This window comes from Capricornis sumatraensis, chromosome 17 (assembly GCF_032405125.1).
Source record: "Capricornis sumatraensis isolate serow.1 chromosome 17, serow.2, whole genome shotgun sequence".
NCBI classification, from domain to species: Eukaryota; Metazoa; Chordata; class Mammalia; order Artiodactyla; family Bovidae; genus Capricornis; species Capricornis sumatraensis.
In genome coordinates, this window is record NC_091085.1 from 68274307 (window position 1) to 68288425 (window position 14119).

The following is a 14119-nucleotide window of genomic DNA, read 5'->3' on the forward strand; positions in this document are numbered from 1 at the left end:
ATGCCTGGCGCCCCAGCTCTAAAACTTCTCAGTTATGGATTTGATTACACCCGGAAACCAGTATTTCAGCCTGTGGTCCTGTTGAGAGCCACTGCATGGGGGTATGTTCTGCAAATGGATGGTCCATCTAGATTACCCTAGAAGCGTGTTCAGCATTCAGATTCTGTGGGACTGGGATGGGTTCCAAGTGTCTGTAGTCTGGAGTAGCTCCCTATGGGATCCTGGTGCTGGTGAATTTTTGGCCACACTTTGAGAAATGCTTCAGGAGGGAAGGAAGCAGTGGGACAAACCACACGAGAAAATGCTCTCCGCCTTATGTTAAGTGGAGGAAAATCCCCCAAATCTGTGCAGAACTGTGATCGTGATATAAGGCTGGGTTTGGAACATGCTCATCTGAATACATTTGCCTAGTGTGCACCAGGGGAAAAAAAATTATAAAAGAAACACACTGAAATATTCACAATGATTATTTCCAGGCGGTGGGATTATGAGTACCTTTTTCCCCCTTCTTTTATACCTGTGCTACCCTCTTCCCTTAAGCACCCAGTTAGCTGGACTCCTCTATACTTTCTTAACTTTCTGTAATAAACATGAGCTACTTTATGTTAGATGATAAAATTAGCATTTTTGGAGATAGATAACATGTAAGCCAACGGTTGAAAGCCATGGCCTTAAATCCTACCCCTTATCCAGTCAATGACCTAGAAAAAGCTTTGTGCTCTGTGTGCTTTCACCCCAAACAATAATGTGAGCAATTAGATGAGATGCACCCCAAGCTTCCTCCCCTGGGCAACATTCAGGGATTCTCAGATGCTGAGGCTGAAGCATCAAGATTTCTCCTTGTGTTTTGAAACTGAAGGACTTTCACTGACAGAGAGAAGACCCATCCGCATTGGCAGGCTAGCTTTGTTTGCCTGTCTAATGTCTCCACATTAAGTGCCCAATTAGCTGGACACTGTACGTGGCTGTCACTCTCTAGTTGTGTCTTTACATGCCTGATTAACTTTATGATTCCTATTCGTGCCTCAGATCCAGGAAACCCGTCCATCACCAGGCTGGGTGCTTAAGGGGAGCTGATGGTGATTCAGTGAAGTTGGGTGGGCATCTCCCGTTTCCCAGGATGTTTCCGGAGGCACCAGAAAGGTTAATGGTCTCCTCCTCTGGGCACCAACAGACAACCCCTGGAGGTGGTGGGAAGTGGATTCCTGAGGTGCTCTGACCTTGCTGTCCAAATAGACGCAAATGGGCTATTCATTCATGTGACGAATATTTATGGAGAAACTACTATGTGACAGTAGACAGCGAGGACACAACGGGGAGCAAAACAGATGAGGCGCCTGCCGTCGCGGAGCTGGCATTCTAGTGAGAGACTCGGACATTTTTTAAATGATCACATTGATCATCATAATTAGGCTCAGAGTAAGTATTCTGCAGAACAAGCACGGGCAACTGTGAAAACTCAGAGGGAGGGACATTAAGTAGGATGGGGCCTCAGAGAAAGTGACCACTGAAATGAGACCTGAGGATAAAGAGGAGCTGGACCAGTAAAGAGGGTGAGGAAAAGCACTGGAAGAAGGAACAGCAAGTGCAAGGGAGTTGAGAGTTGCTTAACAGCCCTTGGGCGGGACGGCAGAAGATGAGGCTGGAGAGGTGGGCAGGGGCCATTCCCTCAAAGTCTTGAGTCTAACAGTGATGGGAAAGCATGAAGGGCTTTAGGTAGAGGAAACCCAACTTCCCCCATTTTGAGACAATGTATGGACATATGATGGAGCCCCTGCAGTCTTGGAACAGTGAGTTTCAAATGCCAAAGTGGTTCTAGGTGGAATGAGGCGGGCAGGTCACCAGACTTTGTCTACACATGGGATTGGACCAGGTCTCTTGAAACTATAAGATTGTCCCCAGTGGCTCTAATTCAGTGGTGAAAGGGTACACAGTGGGAAGCCCATGAGATGCCACTGCCTGCTAGCTGGCTTCAGGAGTCCCTCTGTGCTAGCTTCTTAGTGCCGCTGTCACAAATTACAGCTTAGTGGCTTATGACAGCATAAGGGTCCTAGAGATTACGTACCTGACACAGGTTTCACTTAGTCAAGGTACTGGCAGGCAGGGCTGCGTTCTTCCTGGAAGCTCTAGAACACCTGTTCCTTGCCTTTTCTAATTTCTAGAGGCTGCCCACATTCCTTGGCTTGTGGCCTCTCCCTCCATCTTCAGCCAGCAGGGTAGCATTTGCCAAGCTTGCTGTTACCCTCCCACCTCTCTCTTATAAGGACCCATGTGATTATATTGGCTATTCCAGGGTAATCTCTGTACCTCCAGATTCTTAATCATACCTGCAAAGTCTCTTTGGCCATGGGAGGTAACAGTCACAGGTTCCAGGGGTTAGGATGTGAACATCTTTGCAGGGTAGCATTATTCTACCCACTACACCTATATTCCTGCCCCATCTGGCATGCAAGTTCTGTTTCCACCTGGTTCAGGTCAGAATCAGATTCAGGTTCTCTTCTCTGGAGCAGGGTTTGGGCAGTTCCTCCCTGCCTGGCTGTGGATGTCAGACAAATCAAGTTTTTGGACTCTGTGAAGTTTCTGATCACCTTCTCTGGGTAGTCAACTCCAGGAAAACATAGACTCTCTCCACACATGCACACGCACATGAACACGCGTGCACGCACACACACACACACACACACACACACACACACACACACACTCTCTCTCTCTTTCAGAATTAAGAAATGTGAGGCACTTATGATGCAGGAGTTGGGGTGTCCATTCTGCAGTGACCTTGCTTGGGTGCAAGTGGACTTTGGGCTTTGGACTTTGGACTTTGCGATTTCCTGGCTCTGAGACTTTAAGAAAGTTATATAACCTTTCTGAGCTTCTGTTTTCCATCTGTAAATTTAATGAAAACAAAGTGCTTGCCTCCTGGAATTGTTGCAAAGATAAAACGAGAGTGTTTGTAAAATGCCCGGAACACAGTAACTACTCAGTTGTGGCTGCTGCTAATTATTTCTTCTGGAAATTTGTGGCTTTAATAGCTCCCTATGCTCACATTTTTCTCCTATGTAACCAGGGTGCTAAAATCTGCACATGAAATCCATCTTTCGAAAGCTTTTAAAGGGGCTGCCGTGACTAGAAACTGACAGAACTCATGTGCCCATCTCTAACCACACACACAGATGGAACATACAACCACACAGGAGCATGGGTGTGATTGTCACCTGCATACAGAGCATGCTTGCACACACACACGGCTGTACACACTCTGCTTTTGCAAGGAGCCTAGCCCTAGTTGGCTGCCTTCTGCAGACAAGGATACCAGCCAACTGCAGATCTGACAGTGCTTGTTCGTCGAGCTCAGGCTCCCTTCAAAAAATCCAAATTGGCCCCAGAAATGTTCAGGCAACTGCTTTAGAGCTTTCAAACCAGCAGTGCTGCAACATCTTGATGAATGTCAAAGAGAAGCCTAACAGATGTACAGCTGCTCCAGAAAGTAGGTCTGAAGGGGTGAGCTGCAGAGCTGAGAACACCCTGCCTGTGAAGGTGTGCTGGCTTTACATGCTGGTCCCTGAACCGGTGGGGAGAATGGCAAAAAGCTGGGCCTCCATCACTGATGGTGCGGAGACAGACAGCTGCCTTTAGAGCCTCGATGGAGCGTGACGGCACGACGGTTCGGAAGACGCAGGGGAGCGAGAGAGTGCGTCGTGTTGTCTCTCTCCCTCACGTACACACACCATTAATTCCAGGGGCATGCTGCTTTCCCCATCACCCCATTGCCAAGTGGGGAGATGCTACCACCAGGTTTATTCGACTTGGCATTTCCTGAAGTCTAGACTGGGTCATCTAGACTGTGAACATGGCTGCTCTGAAGGGGGCTGGTCTGAGACTCCAACGCCAAGGTCTCTCGGGAACCTGTCCTTAAATGACCAAGTCCCTCCATCATGAAGCCATGCTGCTGGCATGCAGGGTGCGTGCAGTTCAGACTCATTAATTTCTACTGCTGTTTATTACCGTCACTAGCTGGGGAGCTGTTGATCCTACTCTCTCTCCTTGATGGATTGGTCAGTGGGATTCCTGTCTGGACCCCAGCACTTTGGGGAAGGGGGTCACCCCGGGTCAGGGTTGGAGCCACTAGAGAAAGCCCGAGGGCTCCGCGGGGCTAATGTAGTCAGCCAGGCAAGGAAGTGGGTCATTTAAACCCAATAATAGCACCAGTTATCCGGTGCTGTGCTAAGCATTCCTTGCGCATTGTTTTCCTTAAGCCATACAACCTGTGGGGTCAGTTCTATTATTCACTCCCATTTTATGGGGGGCTGGGGGGGCGGGGAATGAGGCACACAGACAGGAAGTCACTTACCAAGGGCACACAGCCAGCAGGTGCCCGAGATGGGACTGGAGGCTGGGTCTAGCTACTCGGACGCTGTTACCCACTTTGGAAGAATGAAGCCTTTGTTTCTTTTCAGTGCTTACAGTTGGGGCCCCTTCTAACTCCTGCACCTGCCCTTTCTTGTCATGGAAAGTAGGGTTGAGAAAATATGATGCTGAGGCCCAAAAGGGACAGTGGAGAAGGGTGAACTGCCCCACTGTAGGAAGAAGTGTGTGACACTGAATCTTTTAACCTGAGTGAATATATGAGACACCCTGTAAATTATTGACTTCCCTGAAGCTCTGAAGTCATTTGTCAATTGCCTTCCCTACCTGCACCTCTGAAAGGCAATAAGATAATGTGGAAAGACAGATTCAAGTTCAGAGTTTGGTTTGGCCATGAAAAGACTGTGTACCCCTGGGCAAGTGACTTACCCTCTCTGAACTTCGGTAATCTCATCTGTGAAGTAAAGATAGTAGTCTCTCACTCTGAGAGGACATAGTAGGGATCAAAGGTAATGCAACATATTTGAAAGTTCCTAATAGAATGCTTGGCTATAAATGATTATCCCTCTATCAGTCAGTTCAGTTCAGTCACTTAGTTGTGTCCAACTCTTTGCAATGCTATGGACTGCAGCACGCCAGGCTTCCCTGTCCATCACCAACTCCCAGAGCTTGCTCAAACTCATGGCCATTGAGTCGGTGATGCCATTCAACCATCTCATCCTCTGTCGTCCCCTTCTCCTCCTGCCTTCAATCTTTCCCGGCATCAGGGTCTTTTCCAATGAGTCAGTTCTTTGCATCATGTGGCCAAAGTATTGGAGCTTCAGCTTCAGCATCAGTCCTTCCAATGAACATTCAGGACTGATTTTCTTTAGGATGGACTGGTTTGATCTCCTTGAAGTCCAAGGGACTCTCAAGAGTCTTCTCCAACACCACAGTTCAAAAGCATCAATTCTTGGGCACTCAGTTTTCTTTATGGTCCAACTCTCACATCCATACATGACTACTGGAAAAACCAGAGCTTAAATCTCTCTATAGAATAGCAGAATAGGCATCTAACTCTGAAGCCAGCCAGTCTGGGTTTGCAATCCCAGTTGTATTGCTTATTAGCTGCGCAACCCTGGGAAGTTGCTTAACCTCTCTGTGCCTCAGTTGCCTCATCTGTAAAATGGAAATGATAATAATATGGCTTAACGCATAAAGCTGTTGAGAGGGTTACATAGATGAATCTGCATAAAGCTTTGAGTACACTGCCAACACATGGTGCTTTGTAAGGGTGAACTATTATTATTTCCCTAGAAGTTGAGTTACAGTTGCAGGAAAATTCTCATTTGTTTCTTCTTCCTGTTTTGAGTCACTCAGCAAGAAGGCTAGAGCAGTGATTCTCAATGGGGCATGATTTTGCCCCTCAGGGGGGCATCTGGCGATGTCGGGAGACATTTTGGATTGTCACAACTTGGTAACAGTCCCAGTTACCACTGGCATCCAGTTGGAAGGAGCCAGAGGGAGCTGCTAAAAAATTCAGGGCACAGAACCACACCCACCAGAAAGAATTATCTGTCTCCAGATGTAAATAGTGCCAAGGTTCAAGAACCTTGGGCTAGATGGATTTGGAGATGGACATAGTCCAACTCCAACTCGCCATTTTATAGATGAAGTCTGATAAATCTCAAAGTTAAAATCATTCAATGAGAGACTTAGTCAGTTGGGTTTAGAATTATCCAACATGCATTCATTTGCTCTCTTCTTCTTATGCCAGGCACTGGACTGCTTAACGAATTAGGAAGACATCTGTGTTCACTGGGGGCTTCCCATATAGCTCAGCTGGTAAAGAATCTGCCTGCAATGCAGGAGACCCCGGTTCAACCCACTCCAGTATTCTTGGGCTTTCCTGGTGGCCCAGCTAGTAAAGGATCTGCCTGCAGTGGGGGAGACCTGGGATTGATCCCTGGGTTGGGAAGATCCCCTGGAGAAGGGAACAGCTATCCACTCCAGTATTCTTGGGCTTCCCTGGTGGCTCAGCTGGTAAAGAATTCGCCTGCAATGGGGGAGACCTGGGATTGATCCCTGGGTTGGAAAGACCCCCTAGAGAAGGGAACAGCTATCCACTCCAGTATTCTTGGGCTTCCCTGGTGGCTCAGCTGGTAAAGAATTCGCCTGCAATGGGGGAGACCTGGGATTGATCCCTGGGTTGGGAAGATCCCCTGGAGAAGGGAACAGCTATCCACTCCAGTATTCTTGGGCTTCCCTGGTGGCTCAGCTGGTAAAGAATTCGCCTGCAATGGGGGAGACCTGGGATTGATCCCTGGGTTGGGAAGATCCCCTGGAGAAGGGAACAGCTATCCACTCCAGTATTCTTGGGCTTCCCTGGTGGCTCAGCTGGTAAAGAATTCGCCTGCAATGGGGGAGACCTGGGATTGATCCCTGGGTTGGAAAGACCCCCTAGAGAAGGGAACAGCTATCCACTCCAGTATTCTTGGGCTTCCCTGGTGGCTCAGCTGGTAAAGAATCCGCCTGCAATGGGGGAGACCTGGGATTGATCCCTGGGTTGGGAAGATCCCCTGGAGAAGGGAACAGCTATCTACTTCAGTACTGTATAGTCCATGGGGTCGCAAATAGTCAGACATGACTGAGCAACGTTCATTCATTCACTCACTGTTTTCATCTTGTGCAAACAGATTCCATATATTATTAAGGATGCATGGACATAAGAAAGTGTTGATCTGATCCCTTGAAAAACTGAGGTACTATTCAGTTTCTCAACATTTGGGGGTTCAGAATCCCCCCAAACCTGATGACATCTATGAATATTTCTTCTTAAAAATGAACACATACACACAGATAACTATGTTTATAATATCAGGATGCCCCAGAACCCCTGACTTCTAGCCACAGAATGTCTAGGACTCTGAGTTAAAAAAAACAAAAAAAAGGTAGCAGGGAGGAGAAGATGACCTGGTTTGCTGTCAGCTTGTCAAGCCATAGGAAAGATGCCTAGCTAATTAGATGCAGCAATTCCAAGCATTATTACTCACTTCTCCCTCTGTCCACACTTTGAGAAAAATTCTGGGCTAAGACTATAGGGGATGGTGGAACTGAGATGGGGAGGTGACAGAAATCCAACAGATTTTGTCAACAACAGGTCTCCTGGTGTCTCTTTGACTTCCTCCTCCATCACAGTGTTTGGACACCAAGCTTAATGACAAATCCTAATTACTTCTTCGGATCCATCTGTTGAGGGACATCAACCTCGAAAGGAAGCCACCAGGCTGCCTGTCCCCTTGCAGACAGAATATGTGAGCAAATGCCTTTGAGAGGCTCTGAAAGAAAGAAATATGATAAAGACATGGAGGAACCTACCAGGGAAACAAAACAAAAACAAACCCTGCACACACAAGTTTCCCCAGGCAAATGTTTAATTCCAGATTTAATATGCTTTAAAAGTCCTATGGGCACCCTCGGGGTGTCTGTTCAGTTCACAAAGGACCTTGGCACTCTCTTGAGAAGCTCAGCATCCTTGTTTGTATAGCCTGGCACCTCTGGTCACGGCTGATTGGATGAGAGGCAGGCACTCAGGATGACCTGGACCAATCAGAGTTTCTTTCTTGGGAATTTGGAATTAGGGCTAAGAAGAAGTATAACAACTGAAGAGGTATAGTATGTGACTATATTTTCTAAGATGTGGATGAGAAGCAGAACTTTCGTGAGTCTAGGCTGTGTCCCTGTCCTTGGATCCCTTGAGATACCTCTGAAACCTTGTATTCAATTCCCCTTTTTGCCTAATGGAGTAGAATCTCCAAAGAAAACTCCCATTTACAGCTTCCTCCCCTGGATGCGTCTTAAGTCATTCTTCCAGGAAGAGGTGGATCTCTTACTCCTCTCCAGTAGAACCCAGTGGAGTGATGCTCTACCAGTCCCAGACCTAGCTGTTAAGAATCCCGATGACTTCCATCTTTGCTTTCTTTGCCAGGTAAAGGAACTCAGGTCAGACAACTGAATAAGGAAAGATTTCTTGGAAATAGAGGGGCCATGCAGAGCACACTGTGTGAAAGGATTGCAGCTTTCCTGGCCCTTCCAGTCCAACCCACTCACTCACTGAATGCAGTTGAATGAGTGACCCCTTGCCCATGCTACACAGAGCAGAAAATCAATCTGTCAGAGTCCTGCCTAAATTCTTAACCCACAGGATCATGAAAAATAGTAAATTGTGGTTGTTGGCAGTCAGTAAGTGTCGGGTGGTATGTGATGCAGTCACAGATAACTCAAACAGTCTAGCTGGAATTAATTTCCTTTCTTGCAAGCCAAATGTCCCAACTAATATAGAAAGTTTACAGCAGTCAGGGCATGCAAAATAAATTCTGAGATCCCACATAGCCTTGAATAAGGAATGTGGGGCAAAATGAGGCTCTTTAATGGATTTCCCTTCTGGGTGTCATCCTTCCCTCCAGGAATGCTGAAGACAGCAGAGCTTGACTGTGGGCTGAGTAGCGAGTGAAGGTTTAGACATCCTCTTGGTCAAAAGCAAAGAGGCTCCAAGGCGAGAACCAGCTCTAGCCAGCTGCATCTCCTGGGACTCCCCAGGGCATCTAACTCTAGCTAAACCACCACAGGGAGGCAGCGCCTCCTGGGACACCCGGGGCTGATTCTCACTTGGAATTCTCCATGGCCTTAGGACCATGGAGACAAGCTCTGACAGCTTTGGAGGTAGAAACAGGTTAGTAAGATCACTGGGAAGGAATTACTGGGCCAGTATAGAAGGGATTCTAGCTTCTAACTCCCCCAAAAGTGAGTGAAGTTGGTCAGTCATGTCCAACTCTTTTTGACCCCATGGACTGTAGCCTACCAGGCTCCTCCATCCGTGGAATTTTCCAGGTACGAGTACTGGAGTGGGTTGCCATTTCCTTCTCCAATGTCCCCTCCAAACCCAAGCTTTAAACGTTCCCATATTCTGTAGAGTCTAACAATTTGAGGCCAGGACTTCAGGAAAGACACCTAATAGTTAGGAGCGTAATTCTGAGAGTCAGCCAGAGAGGGACATGTCTCTTAGCTCTGTGTGACCTTGGACAAGTGACCTAGATTTTCTAAGCCTCAGTTTCCACAGCTGCAAAATGAGAATAATAATAGAAACTACTTGATCCGGCTGAGAGGAGCAGTTAATGAGTTAAGCCTATATGAAGTTTTTAGATTCAGTGTTTGGCACACAGTAAATACTCAGCCTATAAATGGTACCCATTATAATGATTGCTTATTATGTAAACAATGACTTTGCATGTCTCTCAGATGACTGTTAGGTAACAGAAAAGGAAGTTCAGCATCACAGAGCTGGTGTCTGGGCCCAGAAGGGGACACAGTTATATCCACAGGTTTAATAGAAAGAGCTCATTTGCTGAGAGGGGCAGCCAATAACATGGTACAGGGTCCTCCACCAGACACTCCCAAATACTTCACAGTTGGATCAGGAAGGATTCTGAGACCCAGGCTGACCTGCCTTACTGGATGGGTGGGGAACTGAAGCCCCCAAGGCTCATTAACTGAGCCTCAGGTTCTGGAGGGGGAGCCCCGATGGCACCCCGTGTTCAGCCTCACTCTGCGTCTGATGTGTCGCTCTCCTTTCATCTGACTCCACTCTGATCCCCTTCCAGGGATGCGTGGGTTGAACAGGAATGAGGGCAGGTTCGAGCTCATAAGACACAAATAGCATGGTTTGCCTCTGGCGATGCTACCAGCGAGGGCTAGCAGCTGGAAGGGCGCGGGGAAACAGCAGCAGCCAGAATCCTCCAGGACTGTCCTGCCTCCTGGCAGGATGAGAAAATGTGTCTCAGCAAGGGGACACTCTGTCACCATGAGCTTGGCCCCTGCTTCACTGGAAGGCTCTCAGGTCTCCTTCAGGGGAAGCCAGGGGCTTGCCAAACCACAGTCTCGGGCATAATTCTAGAACGGAGGCCTTGGTTGGTGTAAAGAAATGCATTTCCTCAGCAAATGCATTGTTAAATGATCATCACCATTAACTGAGCATGTGCTCTGTGCCAGGCACCATGAAATATTTTGTATGTGAATTAAACACTCCCAGAGAAGTGTGTGCTAAGTTATCCCTGTTCTTACTGTCCTTCAGTTGCTAAGTTGTGTCTGACTCTTTGCGACCCCCTGGAATGCGGCACATCAAACTTCCCTGTCCTTCACTATGTCCTGGAGTTTGCTCAAACTCATGTTCATTCAGTCGATGATGCCATCCAACCATCTCACCCTCTGTCACCCGCTTCTCCTCCTGCCTTCAATCTTTCCCGGCATCAGGGTCTGCAGAGGTTCAAATCAAAGGCACCTATTTCCTGTGGGTTCATAACATCATTTTCCATCCAGGAATAAAATGATCTGCAGAGCTTTCCCATTTTGCAGATGAAGAAATTGAGGAAGGAGGAGCTCAAGTGGCTTGCGTAAGGTCACACAGGGGATACGAAATAGGGCTGGAATTTGAACCCAGGTCTCTCTGACTCTGGGGCCTCAGGGGTTAACTGCTGTGCTCTTCCACCAGGTCACCAGATCAGGCAAATAGGAGGACATGGGGATAAGGCGGGGAGCCCGTCTACCCTGATCTTGAATGTTCAAGCTAGAATCCATTTAATTCACAGAGATCCCCTTAATTCACACCCAAAGACAGCCTAGTTAACAGGGATAGATTCTGATATAAATCTAAACCAGCCAGTCGTAGTGTCTTCTCTGGAAATTTGGACCCTGGACTACAAAATTCCAAGCTCTCCAGCCTCATGGCCACAGGAGATGCACAAAGAAACCGACTTGGGTGGATGGGAGGAGCACTCACTCATTCAACAAATACTTTACTGCACACCTACTGTGTACTAGGTCTGGGGAGTCCGTGGTGAACAAAAGAGGCAACAATGTCTACACTCAGGAATCTTATCATCTGATAGGGAGAGACACACAACAGTCAAACTCAATGTAAAATACAAAGTGTGTTAGCTGGTGGGAAAGTGCTATGTAGGAAAAAGGTTGGAAGTTCTTGCCTCCAAGCAAGAATTTAACATCCATATCCTTCTGCAAGGATATCCTTTCTGCAAGGCTGAGGCCCCTTCTTGGTTGAAGTGAACACACACTCAAGCTCACACCCACACACTCACAAGACTTCCAGCCTGGACAACTCCTCATTCCTGATATATCTTTTTAAAAGCAAAATAAAAACTCAGCCCTGTAAGCAAGCCCCTCAAGACCTCTCCCCATTAGCAACCTACTCAGGAAGCTGATGGAGGGTTGAACACCAGCTGACTCTGCCTGGCACAGGTTATCTGCCATTTGCCAACATCACCTCTGATGGCCCCAGCCCACCCTGAACAAAATGATCTGCAGAGGGTCAAATCAAAGGCGCCCACTTCCTGTGTGTTCAGAACATCATTTTCCACCCAGGAATCTTGTTAACCCCCTGCTAAGTGGATGGGCAGGGAGATGAAAGGACACCCCAGTGCCCAACTAGTTGCAAGCAGTCAGCAAAGGCTGCTCCCCACTCTGCCCCAGGGAAGAAAGGTCTGGGAAGGAGGTGACATCTCGGTGACCCCTCCCATTTCCCATCTGAGGTTCAGTCTTGGAGGACTGCTTGGTGGCCTCCCTGAGTCCTGGCAGTGGAAACTTCTACCCATGCCATGAACCGCAACCCCCAACCCCCAACACACACATACTCACTCTTCTCTTCTCCCAGGCTCCCTTCCCCTCTCACTTCCTCATCCACCCCTCCCAAGCCCACCTGCTAGCCTTCCCTCTCTCTCTAACACTGCCCTGGCTCACTGATGCTGTCACTCCCTGACACACACACGCCACACATCCTTCTTCCATCCCTTATGTGTTTTTGTTACCTCTGCCCTCCAAACCCCACTTTCCTCCCCCTCCTACCATTCGTTAAATGCAAAGTATGCCCAGGCCACTTGATGCAAAGAACCAACTCACTGGAAAATACCCTGATGCTGGGAAAGATTGAAGGTGGGAAAAGAAGGGGATGACAGAGCATGAGATGATTGGATGGCATCACCGACGCGATGGACATGAGTTTGAGCAAGCTCCGGCAGTTGGTGATGGACAGGGAGGCCTGGCATGCTGCAGTCCATGGGGTCGCAAAGAGTCGGACACCACTGAGCGACTGAACTGAATGCCCAGGCCTGGGCCAGGAAAGATACAAGTATCACTTCACTCCTTATGACTGTCCTATGGGACGATGACTTTTATTTCCCCCATTTTAGAGAGAGCAAACCGAGGCTCAGGGGCTGAAGCAACATGCATGGGAGCTGCAGCTGGTAAGCGGGGAGTGGGGATGGAACCCTGGATGGCATCCAGACCCACCAGCTTAATCTCTGCAGCCTCACTCTCACGCTGGCTCCCCTTTAGGAAGGATTTCTCCCGCTCTCTCATATAGTTCATTTCAGGCGTGTGCTCTCTTTCCCGGACTTTGTCTTTGACATAGACTTGCTCCCCCTTACCTCACCCTCAGCTGTACGTTCTGGAACCTGCACGACCTATGTCACTAGAACACATTTCTGTGCAGCCGAAATGGTGAGACACCCGTGCTCACACACACACCTCCAGCCTCCAGAGACAATCTCCCATCTGCCTCTGAGAAGGTCCCCCCTTCTCCATCTTTAATGGAGACGCCCAGACGCGCCTCTCCCCAGCCAGCCCCCAGCCCACTCTCTCCCCTGTTCTCCTTCCTCCTCTCCCGGCTCTCTCATCTCCTGCACCAAGGATTCCGGCTCTGCCTGAGTGGGTGGCTCGGCGCGTCACAGATGACAAACCCCAAAGGCAGCCCTGCCCCGTCCCCTCCCCCAGCACCCCGCCCTGGGCAGCACGGCCCCCCCAGGATGGAGGGAAGCGCGGGGCCTCACCCGATTCGCTCCTGTTCCATCTCTTCCATCTTCTCAGCGCGAGCGATCACCCTGTTGATGATTTCCTTCTCCTCATCTGTCAGCTCTTCCTGTTTCCTCTGTCTGTCTGGCTGACCGCTGGGGTGGACAGACCATCCTGTCTGGAGCCTGAAAGGTAATTTGGGAAGGCGTGAGGCTGGAGAGAAAGTAGGCCATTGTGGTTAGGCTCTAGCCTCTGGAGTCTGGTAAACCTCAGTTCAAATCCCTTCAGGCAAAAGAATCCCAGCCTCTCAGAGCCTCAGTTTGCTTATCTCTACAATGGGGCACATGCGGGCTTTGCAGGTGGCACGGTGGTAAAGAATCCACCTGCCAATGCAGGAGACACAGGAGATAGGGGTTCAATTCCTGGGTCAGGAATATTCCTCTGGAGGAGGACATAGTAATCCACTCCAGTATTCTTGCCAGGAAAATCCCACGGACAGAGACCAGTGGGCTGCAGTCCATGGGGTCGCAAAGAGTAGGATGTGACTGAGTGACTGAGCATGCACACACACACACACACACACACACACACACAGTGGGAAACATATACATCCTTCATAGGGTTCTGCTGAGTTTATTTTTCTTAAGTGCTTAGCATGTGGCAGACACTCTTGACTTGACATTTGCAGGAAGTTCATGGAAACCTGGGCTTCCCATGTGGCTCAGACAATAAAGAATCTGCCTGTAATGTGGAAGACCTGGCTTCTATCCCTGGGTTGGGAAGATCCCCTGGAGAAGGGAACGGCTACCCACTTCAGTATTCTGGCCTGAAGAATTCCATGGACATAGAAGTCTGGTGGGCTACAGTCCATGGGGTTGTAAAGAGTCAGACACAACTGAGCGACTTTCACTTTTCA

General features: G+C 48.6%; 1 protein-coding gene across 2 annotated transcripts in view; it reads right to left on the reverse strand.

Annotated features, from left to right (window-relative positions):
- Positions 1-14119, reverse strand: part of RPH3A (rabphilin 3A) — a 62413-nt gene that overhangs the window by 34268 nt on the left and 14026 nt on the right. For both annotated transcript variants that reach the window (XM_068990089.1, XM_068990088.1), the window contains one exon: positions 13242-13388. In XM_068990089.1, the coding sequence (XP_068846190.1) occupies positions 13242-13388 (147 nt within the window). The remainder of the gene's footprint in view (positions 1-13241; positions 13389-14119) is intronic.